This window comes from Coregonus clupeaformis, chromosome 33 (genome assembly GCF_020615455.1).
Source record: "Coregonus clupeaformis isolate EN_2021a chromosome 33, ASM2061545v1, whole genome shotgun sequence".
NCBI lineage: Eukaryota > Metazoa > Chordata > Actinopteri > Salmoniformes > Salmonidae > Coregonus > Coregonus clupeaformis.
The window spans coordinates 4,249,351-4,264,270 of NC_059224.1; the positions used below are offsets into that span (position 1 = coordinate 4,249,351).

Genomic DNA, 14,920 nt, shown 5'->3' on the forward strand with positions numbered 1-14,920 from the left:
GTCTGTTCGTTAACTCGTCTGTTCGTTAACTCGTCTGTTCGTTAACCACCAAAATACAAATACGATTGTTTTATTTGAAATGTTCATGAAGTTGGGAGATGTCCAATGTCACCAGGGTGTCTGGGGATATCTGGAACACAAATGTATGTATTAGGACTCATTTTAACCAACTGCATATTTAATGTATAGTTCTGAAATTGACTAAACATACTAGCATGTACTGCCATGCAGTTAAATACTATCACATGCATAACACATACACAAAGCAATTCATTTTACTTTAATTAGTCTTTGTCTTACATAAACAGCAGGTAGATGACTTATCCTCGTGAGATGGAAGAATTTCATTTCAATATCCTGGACACTTCATTTCAATATCCTGGACACTTCATTTCAATATCCTGGACACTTAATTTCAACATATTTTTAGGACCCCACCATTAAAAACAAAGCAAACCCCAGCATGGCGTGGCCAAGAGTGTCAGCTATGGGTCCCACTGACCCAGCAACTGCAGGACCTGGGGGCCAAGACAGGCAGCCCTTACCCCACAAAAAACACAAGAGAAGACAAACTGATTTTTGTACTTCATTTTGGCCCATTCTACCCCTCACCTTCCCATGCATGCAAATGGTCCCCAGTTTGTTGCTGTAATACAGTTTGTGTTGGTAAAAGGGCCAATAAAGAAATATAAACTCCTGAAAGATGTCGTAAAGGACAACATAGCTAAAAACAAACTTATCAATTCCTTAGTTAGACAAAATACAGCTAGGAATGCGTTCAGCTCGACATCAGCAAATTCTTTACACTCAAATGGACTACAAGTGCAAATTACATTCCACTTGGAGATTTGGATGCTGTGGGCTACTTCAGTCAAGGTTTGTTCTTGAATACAAACATCTGTAATGGGTTCAGGGTTGTTTATACGAGTGACCGGCGTAGTGGACCAAGGATGATGAGGGAATGTATTTTGGTTATCAGTGGAGTGAAGAGAAGTGGACCCACCAGAAAAGTCTCTAAGGCAGGATACCCAGAAGAAACCACAAAGGTCTGAAACAAAGAATGGGACATTTCTAATTCTACATCATAGCAGTTATATGGCCCATAGTCTTTCTCCTGCATTCACAAAACAGGTAGGCGCTACTACAATGTAGCTCAGCCCCCTCAACACCTCCCCTACAGTAACGTAGCTGAAATATGATTGGTCTCAACTGAACATTTTGGTGTCAACAACCCCGTTTTTGTTGTTGCTTCAGGGTCTTCGTAGTTTCAAGTGACTGGGGAGAATGTAGACCCACCGGCTGATCGGGTGTGGATGCAACAAGGGGTCTGGGGGGCGCCGGAGGTCCGCTGGGGCCCGGCTGGCCCTTGCCACCTCTGGGGGGGGGACTGGAGCAATGTGCAAAAGGACTATTGTTAAGTTACAAGAAAGATCAGAAAGATGAATATCAAAAGGTGAATATTGAATACCGTAAGTTGCAGGATATTACTGCCATTATTCTACATCAGAGAGAGACATTAACCCCTTTACCAATATAGTAACTTCTATTACTGTAAAGTGCTTCCCTTACTTCTTTTTCACACAATAAAACCTTGTTACAGTTGTTAAGAGTCATTTCTGGGCCGGCCTACAATATCTATTCAGCTATCTCAAGTAATAATCTTATTGGAAAATTGAACAATAACAAGATAGAATGAGACAAAGATATAGTGAAGTGCCCTGCCTGTAGCCAGTACGTCTTCCAGATGTTTGTTTCCAACAGATGATGGTGGCTTGATGGTTAACTGAACTATAAAGACCTTCCCCCTTACCTCACCTTGCACCAGACATCTAATGACGATGGTCCCTTCCTCAAAACAGCAGTAAGGAAACCCTCCTTTTCCACCACATTCATCTAACAGGGAAGACAGAGAGCTTGGCATGGATAACATACATACTGTATATATCAAAACATCAAATGTTACGTACTACATTACAGATAACACTAAACAACATTACATTTTGTCTAATCTACTGATGTGACTAAAAGTATCTGTAATCTATTGATGTGATTAGGGCTGCTGCATATCTACACCCTAGACCTGTTACGGTGACCGTATTACCGCCACACCGGCGGTCACGAGTCATGAAGGCAGTCAAATTCCACATGACCGTTTAGTCAAGGTACAGTGGCTTGTGAAAGTATTCACCCCCCTTGGCATTTTTCCTATTTTGTTGCCTTACAACCTGGAATTAAAATGGATTTTTTGGGGGGTTTGTATCATTTGATTTACACAACATGCCTACCACTTTGAAGATCCAAAATATGTTTTATTGTGAAACAAACAAGAAATAAGACAAAAAAACTGAAAACTTCAGCGTGCATAACTATTCACCCCCCCCAAAGTCAATACTTTGTAGAGCCACCTTTTGCAGCAATTACAGCTGCAAGTCTCTTGGGGTATGTCTATATAAGCTTGGCACATCTAGCCACTGGGATTTCTGTAAAGTAAAGCTTAAACCATGTATTTAGATTGTAGGTAGGTATTGTAGGTAGTTTATCTAGGTAGTTATTATTGTAGGTAAGTATTGTATTCGGCTGAGCCCGGTGAAGCACGAGGCTACCTAACCCACTACCTGGACCAATAAAGCTAGCTAGCTAGTGGATAGCTACTGGTAACTATTAGCAACTGTGGATGGTTGTTTCCAATGTTATTTCACGCTTAAGAGTACCTGTAATTATGCCAGCTAGCTTCCTACCATTCAGCTGTTTTTCTAACCTCATTATCTGAAGCATTAACGTTAGGTAGTTAGTAGCTACTGTATACAATAGCTGGGACGACCTAGCTTTAATATTTGGAGACGCTTTCTCTCCGTTGGGACAGACGCGAACTGGCTGAATCGATTCAGTAGCTAGCTTTACACTTAACTAGCTAACAGTAGCTACTAAGGGTAAGTTATAACCTACATTTATTTTTGTTTAGTTTTTACATACTGGTAACCAGAGTCGTTCAAGGGAATTCGGGACATGGGTGACTAGTTAACGTTAGCTTGGCTCTCTCTGTGTGTTCGTGCCGTGGGAGGAGGGGGTGGTTCGTTGGCAGAGAGCAATGGCTAGCTAGTATGCTAACTATTCTAGCTAACTAACTGGCTGAATAAGTTGACGACGTACTCACTCAAACTGTCAAAACTAACCCAAAACTTTACACAACGTTAGACACGGACACAAATAATCTGTTTGGCGTGTTCACACACTGGTGGTTTGTTGTAACCGAGTATTGGTGCTAAACCGTGTTATTGGAGGCTGGCATGCTAGTTGGCTTTGGCGTCATAGGATTCGGTGCCCTGGACCGTTTTCACGGAAGAATACTGTACCAAGTTAGCTAGCTGAATAAAGTAAGTTAGAGTCTATTCCTAGAAAACATTGAACCGCTGTAGTTTACAACAATTATAATTTCTAAAGTGGAAGTTGGGAGAGTTGTATTTGAGTGTTTCAGTGAAACGTAAGTGAGGGAGGCCCCGCTCTCTTGCTTTCCCAGATGTTTAGTTAATTTCATTCCGATCCCCTTTGCATTATTGTAGCCTGTCAACTATGTGTCTGTCTATCCCTGTTCTCTCCTCTCTGCACAGGCCATACAAACGCTTCACACCGCGTGGCTGCTGCCTCTCTAATCTGGTGGTCCCTGCACGCACGACCCACGTGGAGTTCCAGGTCTCCGGCAGCCTCTGGAACTGCCATTCTGCGGCCAACAAGGCAGAGTTCATCTCAGCCTATGCTACCCTCCAGTCCCTCGACTTCTTGGCGCTGACGGAAACATGGATGACCACAGAAAACACTGCTACTCCTACTGCTCTTTCCTCGTCTAACCATGTGTTCTCGCATACCCCGAGAGCATCTGGTCAGCGGGGTGGTCGCACAGGAATCCTCATCTCTCCCAAGTGGACATTCTCTCTTTTTCCCCTGACCCATCTGTCTATCTCCTCATTTGAATTCCATGCTGTCACAGTCACTAGCCAATTCAAGCTTAACATTCTTATCATTTATTGCCCTCCAGGTTCCCTTGGAGAGTTCATCAATGAGCTTGACGCCTTGATAAGTTCCTTTCCTGAGGATGGCTCACCCCTCACAGTTCTGGGTGACTTTAACCTCCCTACGCCTGCCTTTGACTCATTTCTCTCTGCCTCCTTCTTTCCACTCCTTTCCTCTTTTGACCTCACCCTCTCACCATCCCCCCCTACTCACAAGGCAGGCAATAAGCTTGTCCTCATCTTTACTAGATGCTGTTCTTCTACTAATCTCACTGCAACTCCACTCCAAGTCTCCAACCACTACTTTGTATCCTTTTCTCTCTCGCTCTCCTCCAACACTACTCACTCTGCCCCTACTCAGATGGTAATGTCCCGTCGCAACCTTCGCTCTCTCTCTCCCGCTACTCTCTCCTCTTCCATTCTATCATTTCTTCCCTCTGCTAAATCCTTCTCCCTCTGATCTCCTGATTCTGCCTCCTCAACCCTCCTCTCCTCCCTTTCTGCATCTTTTGACTCTCTATGTCCCCTATCCTCCCGGCCGGCTCGGTCCTCCCCTCCTGCTCTGTGGCTTGACGACTCATTGCGAGCTCACAGAAAAGGGCTCCGGGCAGCCGAGCGGAAATGGAGGAAAACTAGACTCCCTGCGAACCTGTCATCTTTTCACTCCCTCCGCTCTACATTCTCTTCCTCTGTTTCCGCTGCCAAAGCCACTTTCTACCACTCTAAATTTCAAGCCTCTGCCTCTAACCCTAGGAAGCTATTTTCCACCTTCTCCTCCCTGCTGAATCCTCCTCCTCCTCCCCCTCCCTCCTCCCTCTCTGTGGATGACTTCGTCAACCATTTTGAAAAGAAGGATGACGACATCCGATCCTCATTTATTAAGTCAAATGACACCGCTGGTCCTGCTCACACTGCCCTACCCTATGCTTTAACTTCTTTCTCCCCTCTCTCGCCAGATGAAATCTTGCGACGTGACAGCCGGCCGCCCAACAACCTGCCCGCTTGACCCTATCCCCTCCTCTCTTCTCCAGACCATTTCCCGAGACCTTCTCCCTTACCTCACCTCGCTCATCAACTCATCCTTGACCGCTGGCCATGTCCCTTCCGTCTTCAAGAGAGCGAGAGTTGCACCCCTCCTCAAAAAACCTACACTCGATCCCTCCGATGTCAACAACTACAGACCAGTATCCCTTCTTTCTTTTCTCTCCAAAACTCTTGAGCGTGCCGTCTCTAGCAAACTCTCCTGCTATCTCTCTCAGAATTACCTTCTTGATCCAAACCAGTCAGGTTTCAAGACTGGTCATTCAACTGAGACTGCTCTTCTCTGTGTAACGGAGGCTCTCCGCACTGTTAAAGCTAACGCTCTCTCCTCTGCCCTTATCCTTCTAGACATATCCGCTGCCTTTGATGCTGTGAACCATCAGATCCTCCTCTCCACCCTCTCCGAGTTGGGAATCTCTGGCCCTGCTCACTCTTGGATTGCGTCCTACCTGACAGGTCGCACCTACCAGGTGGCGTGGCGAGAATCTGTCTCCGCACCACGTGCTCTCACCACTGGTGTCCCCCAGGGCTCAGTTCTAGGCCCTCTCATATTTTCTCTATACACCAAGTCACTTGGCTCTGTCATATCCTCACATGGTCTCTCCTATCATTGCTACGCAGACGACACACAATTAATTCTGATAACCAGGTGGCGAATCGCATCTCTGGCAGACATATCAGTGTGGATGTCGGATCACCACCTCAAGCTGAACCTTGGCAAGACGGAGCTGCTCTTCCTCCCGGGGAAGGACTGCCCGCTCCATGATCTCGCCATCACGGTTGACAACTCCATTGTGTCCTCCTCCCAGAGTGCAAAGAACCTTGGCGTGACCCTGGACAACACCCTGTCGTTCTCCGCAAACATCAAAGCGGTGACCCGATCCTGCAGGTTCATGCTCTACAACATTCGCAGAGTACGACCCTACCTTACACAGAAAGCGGCACAGGTCCTAATCCAGGCACTTGTCATCTCCCGTCTGGATTACTGCAACTCGCTGTTGGCTGGGCTCCCTGCCTGTGCCATTAAACCCCTACAATTTATCCAGAACGCTGCAGCCCGTCTGGTGTTCAACCTTCCCAAGTTCTCTCATGTCACCCCGCTCCTCCGCACACTCCACTGGCTTCCAGTTGAGGCTCGCATCTTCTACAAGACCATGGTGCTTGCCTACGGAGCTGTGAGGGGAACGTCACCTCCTTACCTTCAGGCTCTGATCAGACCCTACACCCAAACGAGGGCACTACGTTCATCCACCTCTGGCCTGCTAGCCCCCCCTACCTCTACGGAAGCACAGTTCCCGCTCAGCCAAGTCAAAGCTATTCGCTTCTCTGGCACCCCAATGGTGGAACAAGCTCCCCCACGACGCCAGGACAGCGGAGTCTCTGACCACCTTCCGGAGACACTTGAAACCCTACCTCTTTAAGGAATACCTGGAATAGTATAAAGTAATCCTTCCACCCCCCCCGGCTATCATAAGTTGAATGCACCAATTTGTAAGTCGCTCTGGATAAGAGCATCTGCTAAATGATGTAAATGTACAGTGAGGGAAAAAAGTATTTGATCCCCTGCTGATTTTGTACGTTTGCCCACTGACAAAGACATGATCAGTCTATAATTTTAATGGTAGGTTTATTTGCACAGTGAGAGACAGAATAACAACAAAAAAATCCAGAAAAACGCATGTCAAAAATGTTATAAATTGATTTGCATTTTAATGAGGGAAATAAGTATTTGACCCCTCTCAATCAGAAAGATTTCTGGCTCCCAGGTGTCTTTTATACAGGTACGAGCTGAGATTAGGAGCACACTCTTAAAGGGAGTGCTCCTAATCTCAGCTTGTTACCTGTATAAAAGACACCTGTCCACAGAAGCAATCAATCAATCAATCAATCAATCAGATTCCAAACTCTCCACCATGGCCAAGACCAAAGAGCTCTCCAAGGATGTCAGGGACAAGATTGTAGACCTACACAAGGCTGGAATGGGCTACAAGACCATCGCCAAGCAGCTTGGTGAGAAGGTGACAACAGTTGGCGCGATTATTCGCAAATGGAAGAAACACAAAAGAACTGTCAATCTCCCTCGGCCTGGGGCTCCATGCAATATCTCACCTCGTGGAGTTACAATGATCATGAGAACGGTGAGGAATCAGCCCAGAACGACACGGGAGGATCTTGTCAATGATCTCAAGGCAGCTGGGACCATAGTCACCAAGAAAACAATTGGTAACACACTACGTCATGAAGGACTGAAATCCTGCAGCGCCCGCAAGGTCCCCCTGCTCAAGAAAGCACATATACATCCCCGTCTGAAGTTTGCCAATGAACATCTGAATGATTCAGAGGAGAACTGGGTGAAAGTGTTGTGGTCAGATGAGACCAAAATCGAGCTCTTTGGCATCAACTCAACTCGCCGTGTTTGGAGGAGGAGGAATGCTGCCTATGACCCCAAGAACACCATCCCCACCGTCAAACATGGAGGTGGAAACATTATGCTTTGGGGGTGTTTTTCTGCTAAGGGGACAGGACAACTTCACCGCATCAAAGGGACGATGGACGGGGCCATGTACCGTCAAATCTTGGGTGAGAACCTCCTTCCCTCAGCCAGGGCATTTAAAATGGGCTGTGGATGGGTATTCCAGCATGACAATGACCCAAAACACACGGCCAAGGCAACAAAGGAGTGGCTACAGAAGAAGCACATTAAGGTCCTGGAGTGGCCTAGCCAGTCTCCAGACCTTAATCCCATAGAAAATCTGTGGAGGGAGCTGAAGGTTCGCGTTGCCAAACGTCAGCCTCGAAACCTTAATGACTTGGAGAAGATCTGCAAAGAGCAGTGGGACAAAATCCCTCCTGAGATGTGTGCAAACCTGGTGGCCAACTACAAGAAACATCTGATCTCTGTGATTGCCAACAAGGGTTTTGCCACCAAGTGCTAAGTCATGTTTTGCAGAGGGGTCAAATACTTATTTCCCTCATTAAAATGCAAATCAATTTATAACATTTTTTACATGCGTTTTTCTGGATTTTTGTGTTGTTATTCTGTCTCTCACTGTTCAAATAAACCTACCATTAAAATTATAGACTGATCATGTCTTTGTCAGTGGGCAAACGTACAAAATCAGCAGGGGATCAAATACTTTTTTCCCCCTCACTGTAAATGTCTGGTCCTTAGATTTTATTTAGCTGTTGATTGATGCATTTGATTTTATGACTTTATGTATTGCACTTCATTTTAATGTAAGATGTCCTTGAGTGTCCTGAAAGGCATCCACCAAATTAAAATGAATTATTATTAGTGTATCGGGAAAAAAAACACACAAATAAAGGATGTCGTTGGCCAGTTAATATAATTGTTTAATTAATATTCTTACTTTAAAACCCCCTTTTAAAAAATTATCCAGCAGGAAACTGTCTTATTTGAAATATATCATATTTTTCTGACTAAAAAAGGATTACTTCGGAAAGACGCATTATGGATGGAGAGGTGAAAGTAGTAGAACAACATTTCACATCAGAATGTAGGACTACATTTTATATGTCGGAATAAACATTAATCTGAGAATACATACCTTTCCTCCTTCAGCACCTCCGTGCTAAACAAGTTATAGGCTGACACACTGTAGCGCAGGGGGTTGCTGTTACCAATCCAGTTCTGTCATTTCAAAGGATAGCATTGGCATTAGATGTAACTCAACTAAAAACATTCAAGCATAACACTGTGTAACTTCAGTGTTGATAAAATGCAGTTTACCGTAACCGTAATTAAACATGATTTTACACTTCTGCCTGATTCGCAGTGTTTTAGGTGGTGAATTGTTTATTATTTTCCCCCACAATATTCTAATAATACAGGAGGTTAGGAAAGCAAACGCTTGTCCTGGGGTCGTCCAGTGGTCTGGTCCTGGGGTCGTCCAGTGGTCTGGTGCTGTGGTCGTCCAGTGGTCTGGTCCTGGGGTCGTCCAGTGGTCTGGTCCTGGGGTCGTCCAGTGGTCTGGTGCTGTGGTCGTCCAGTGGTCTGGTGCTGTGGTCGTCCAGTGGTCTGGTCCTGGGGTCGTCCAGTGGTCTGGTCCTGGGGTCGTCCAGTGGTCTGGTCCTGGGGTCGTCCAGTGGTCTGGTGCTGGGGTCGTCCAGTGGTCTGGTCCTGGGGTCGTCCAGTGGTCTGGTCCTGGGGTCGTCCAGTGGTCTGGTCCTGGGGTCGTCCAGTGGTCTGGTCCTGGGGTCGTCCAGTGGTCTGGTGCTGTGGTGGAATGTCTCCCCATCATGCTTGCACCAATCCAGTGCTTTTAAAAGCATGAGGTGAAATGAAAGTGTGAACACTTCTGGATGCAGGATATCAGAACGCAGCCCATTTCTTTCCCCCACTCTCCTCTAGATCAATGTGTCCCCCCCAATCCCTCTTGCCACTGACCCCTCAAAATCCACCAACCCTGTAGTCACATGTCCCTAATTCCACCTCCCTCCCCTTCATTTAATACCTTACCTACAGACACAGGAAGTACAGACACAGGAAGTACAGACACAGGAAGTACAGACACAGGAAGTACTGTAGCTCCAACAGCCTCCGTCACCAGGGCTGACGGCCTCCTTTTCATACCCTGTTCATGATAAGACACAATGGTGCCCTGATGTTAGCCGTTATGAGGTGTTTTCCTACAACAACAACGATGATATATGAAATATGACATTATAACATGGGTGTATGTAAGTGTTTCCTAGTCTTTGAACAAGAGCCTTCAGGCCTTTTGCTCTAACTGACAGGGGATTAGCCTGTGCCAGCAAGACCAAAAGCCCTTGGGTCAGGGTAGTAGGAGACAGTCTTTTCATTATACTGCCCTGACACAGAGAGCCTACTGCAGGTTACAATGTGAAGCAAATGAAAAGCACTTAAAGCGGCAATCAGCAGTAGAAACAATAAAGCATCTTCCAAACAATAAAGCATCTTCCATGTCCCTGTTTCGGTAAAAAAGGGACGGGGCTGGATAAATGTTACCACTCTCAAATGCATAGACAGAGCTATGGATGCAAGGACTGACCATCCATGATATAGCTTGAGGCTATACATTTACTTTGTTTACAAACACTGGAGTAAAACAAGCTGATATTTGGGGTCCTGGTGGGGTACGACAGTTGAACTAAGCTCATATGGCATTTATAGGTTATATTCTTAAAGAATCAATGGGGTACATATCATTCATTTACAAGTCCAAAGATAGATGTAGAAACTGCTGATTTCCCCTTTAAAAGCCTAATGACAAGTAGCTAGCTAACCTGACTAAATATTTCACCTGTTGAAGTGTTTTACTTATTATTTTGAGATAAACATTGAAGGGAATTGTTGAACATACCTTGAGTGACAGGAGAAGTAGTCATCATTGTGTGGGAACAGACTAGAATGGGAACAGAGAAATTACATGTAGCTACAACATGATAAGGATAACTAGCTAATTTAGCTAGCTAACTAACATTTTGGCGATAGCTAATTTTGTTAGCTAGCTCAGAGACTATGAAAATCAGGGTTTAAACAGCTCACCGAGTTATAATTCAAGCATGCTTTTATACGAATCATGCTAAATCTAAATACAATAGACTATAATTGCCAATGACATATTTAAGTTGTAGAATAACTTTTCTTACCTGTAAAGAGCACAAGGTACACTGCCGATCAAAAGCTGAAAAGGCGATTTCCCAGGAAACCCAGGAATTTGACAATAAAAATTCCTGAAATGTCTTGGGTTTGGCTTCTATGTGAACATGCGCACTCAGTCTCAGATAAAATCACCATTGAAAGGGTCGCGTATCACGAAGTAAACTGTGTGGTTCTGAATCACCATTCAAAGGCAACGCGTACCACATTCACCATATGAATGGTGTGATTGGTAAAATGATTTCCACCTTTTAATGGGGTGAGTGTAGTCTAATCGGGTGCACCAGCATATGGTAAATTTAACTCATGAGGTTGTGTTTCATTCATTAGTCTACATCCCCTCTCTAACACGCTCTTCCTCAACCCTTCCCCCATTTTACTGCTAGGAGCCAGGCAAGCAGTTGAGAGAGAGAAATGGAGGACGAACCGAACGGCTCCGGGGAGTGGGCGTATTGTTAGTTACACCATTACGACACGACCATAAACCTACAGCTCTGACGACCAAAATAACTAAAAACACGTCAAGTGTTACTGCAGCAGCTCATCAAAATACACTGTCTGGAAGATAAGAGATTCTTGCAGACTAGGGGTGCGTTCGTAAATTCACTCTGGAGTGCCAGAGCGTTAACAGATTGTCCGTTCGTAAAATTCAGAGCGTTTCGGCTCTCGGAGCGTTCAGAGCGCACACTGGACGACGATTAGGGTTGACCCAGCGTTCAGACCTCACAACGGCCATCAAGCACCCAAGATAACGGGCTAAAGTTGGCTAGCTACTTCCAGACAAAAACGAGAACACCTCACTCTGACCATTTCCCTCGCCCTAGCAGAGCTGTTCTCATGTTATCTAGAGCTTTGGCGTTCGTAAATTCCTCAGTTTATTCAACGCTCTGGCACTCAAACAAGAGTGTTCTGAAATCGGAGTAGATAGCCAGAGGGAATTTATACGAACACAACCTAGATCTGACGAATTTATATATGATCATAACCTTCATAAAGAGCTGCGAGTAACGGTCAGTTTGTAGCAGTTTGTAAACCAAAACACTGTAAATAACACTATCGAATCGCTGGTCATCTCGCTACAATGTAACAACATTTCATCCAGGCTTTCCTCTCCTGCTACAATGTTGCCACTTCTGCAGCCTCCCTCCAACGTACCGTGCGTGCGTAAAATAGCCTATTTGGTATTCCTGCGTAGAGGGCATGCGCTTTACAGAGAGGGGAGTGTGGACGGACGGGAGAATAAAACTACTTTAACGGCGACTTTACACACCTTAGTATAACTATCATATCAGTTATTCAAGTGTTATCGATGTATCGTGCTATTCAGGGCTGAGCCCGTAGCAGGTCCTATTTGACGGCAGCGCGGAGGGGTTTGCTGTGTGACCGGGGCTGGCTGCTTGGCGGTGCTGTGGTTCTGAATGGAGGAAGCGTCTTCCTGCTGGGGTAAACAGTGACAGCTATAGGGCACACTTCCTGCGCTGCCCCCTAAAAACAACCCCAACATGGAACCAGACAGTAAACTAGTCGCACAGCTCAATTCTGGTGAGTAAAGCGAGCTGAATATGTGACATTTAAATGTTTTAATTCCTATCTGCGTCGCTCCTGCGCCCTCTGTAACTCCCCGCTCCGTCTTCTCGTGGCCCCTACAGAACTCTACTTCCTAATCGCCCGCTTTCTACAGGCTGGACCGTGCCAGAACGCAGCGGAGGTGGGTCAGATGGTACTTTAGGATGATTTACTATAGTCCCAGGTTTGTCTCGGTGTGTGATTTTGTTTAATTCTATTTCCAGACGTTGATCCGTGAGGTGGATGAGAAGGAGGTGAGTGGCGTTCCTGTTCGCGTCGCATCTCGCTGCTCTCTGCACTTTCACATGTTGATTTTAAGCACATTTCTCATTGAATGTTTTAAAACACAAATAGACGCGTTTATGGTGTTAGTGATCGGAGTGAACTGTGTGTCTGTGCTACAGTTACTGCCCACACGACGGGACTGGACGGGGAAGGAGCACCCTGGGAGATACGAGGATTTGGTAAGGCTGTTCTATAACTGAGAAAAAAGTTTTTTAGAGAGAGCTAAATAAAAATTGAATTTCGCGCAATTTTTTAGGTAGGAGAAAAAAGTCTAAAGGATTGTACCGAAAACCCGAACCAAACCTGGGCCAGAAGGGACCAGGGGTCGGGTCCTGCTTTATATTGGACCCTGGGTTGTGAGTTTGGTGACGGGCATGTCCAAAACATTTGAATAGTAGTGAGAATGTGTGTGAAATGTTGGTACGTCATGGATGTTGTGGTGTTGGAGCGGGCGGGCGGGCGGGGGGGGTGTGGGAGGGACTGCTGCGCCACAGCTAACGCGAGATAGAGGCGCCCAGCTCCTGCTGGAGAAAACACACGCAGCCGGACGAGGTAAAACACTGCTTTTAGGAGAATATCAACAGTCCTATCAGAACGAGCTGGGAAATAAATGCAGCCTTCTAAAGAGAGTTGTGTCAGGGGGAGAGGAGAGTGTGTTAGGCCCATCTCAGGACTGAAGGGGATGGGGACAGATCAGAGGTAATATTGACCTGATATCTTAATTATTATGGCTTTATTAATTAACGGATTCATTAACAGGTTATTAGCCTACATGGTGATTGTTTTACATATTGAGCATGATGGCATGGAGAACACCATGCAATGCCAATATAACATTTATTTTAGACTAAAAGTTTTGAGATCAAGTTTTTATATTTTTGGGGGCTAATTATCAAAATAATGACCTATGCCCTATATAATATTTCCACAACATGAATCAGATGTAGCAGACTCGTCTAAAACTACATCTATACATTTATAGAACAACAATATTTACAGTCTTTCTGATCCCTCCCTCCCTCCCTCCCTCCTCCACTCCTTCCCTCCCTCCCTCCTCCACTCCTTCCCTCCCTCCCTCCTCCACTCCTTCCCTCCTCCGCTCCACCTCCTCCTCCTCCTCCCTCCGTTCCTTCCCTCCCTCCCTCCCTCCGCTCCTTCCCTCCCTCCCTCCCTCCGTTCCTTCCCTCCCTCCCTGCGCTCCCTCCCTCCCTCCCTCTGTTCCTTCCCTCCCTCCCTCTGCTCCTTCCCTCCCTCCCTCCGTTCCTTCCCTCCCTCCCTCCGCTCCTTCCCTCCCTCCGCTCCTTCCCTCCCTCCCTCTGCCGTTTCTCCCTCCGCCAGTGAGCAGGGTTGTGACGCGGCCGACCAGGCCTAATGTCTCTTTCTGGGTAATGATTCCTCCGCGGCTTCGTCTTAAGAAGCGACATGTTCCTAATCATTAGACACAATAGAGGAATAGGGATTTTATTGCCGCACAGACAGACAGACCAGACCGTCTTTAGCCTATATATTCATGTGGAGGTATAGACATCTAGCCACTAGGTTGACCACACTAAAGATGACAGTTATTTACATGGAAGGTTTTTATTAAAATGATCAGACATTTAGCCACACTCATTTCTAAAGATGACATTTATGATGATACTACTACTACTAATAATAATAATAATAATTAACATGATAATTACTGCTAATTATGATCAAATAATAGTAATTATAATAATGTATGCATTCACTAACTGTAAGTCGCTCTGGATAAGAGCATCTGCTAAATGACTAAAATGTTAAATGTTAAAATAATAATATTAGTAATAATGTAGTAAATAGTGGAAATAGTAGGGCTAACTCAAATTATTGTATTAATAATAACAATTATTATGCTAATTATGCTAATATTATCATGGTATCGTTTTCACCCTTGTATCTGTATCTATGTGTGTCTGTGTGTGTGTCTGTATTTGTGTCTGTGGCTGTATATGTATCTGTGTCTTTGTATCTGTGTGTGTCTGTATTTAATAATAATAATAATAATATGCCATTTAGCAGACGCTTTTATCCAAAGCGACTTACAGTCATGTGCGCATACATTTTGTCTGTATCTGTGTGTGTCTGTATTTGTGTGTGTCTGTATTTGTCTGTATCTGTGGCTGTCTGTGTTCTTATCAAATGGATCACGTCTGCAGACCAATGAGATGATGTTAAAGGAAATTAAAGGGTCATTAATGTGTTTGGGCGTGCAGAGGGAAGCGGCTGAATGTACAGATAACTGAGGAGAGAGAGTGTCTAATTGGGAAGCAGAGCGGCTTGATGTGTGAGTTGTCTGAGAGTAGGTTTAAGAAGATGTCTATGCTGTTCATGTGGACAACTAAACATGTAGACA

At 45.2% G+C, this 14,920-nt stretch overlaps 1 protein-coding gene and 1 long non-coding RNA gene across 2 annotated transcripts in view; one reads left to right on the forward strand and one right to left on the reverse strand.

The window, feature by feature from the left end:
* Positions 1-261: 261 nt before the first annotated feature.
* Positions 262-9,522, reverse strand: LOC121548523. The gene is made up of 2 exons (XR_006657722.1): positions 8,618-9,522; positions 262-1,893 (listed from the first exon to the last, which is right to left on the reverse strand). It is a non-coding gene; the product is annotated as an uncharacterized LOC121548523 (long non-coding RNA).
* Positions 9,523-10,688: 1,166 nt separating this feature from the next.
* The window catches only part of LOC121548638 (PH-interacting protein-like), a 63,630-nt gene continuing 59,398 nt past the window's right edge, over positions 10,689-14,920 (forward strand). The window contains exons 1-4 of the mRNA XM_045210032.1: positions 10,689-12,234; positions 12,342-12,400; positions 12,483-12,512; positions 12,663-12,722. Coding sequence (XP_045065967.1) covers positions 12,195-12,234; positions 12,342-12,400; positions 12,483-12,512; positions 12,663-12,722 — 189 coding nt within the window. The 5' untranslated portion in view covers positions 10,689-12,194. The remainder of the gene's footprint in view (positions 12,235-12,341; positions 12,401-12,482; positions 12,513-12,662; positions 12,723-14,920) is intronic.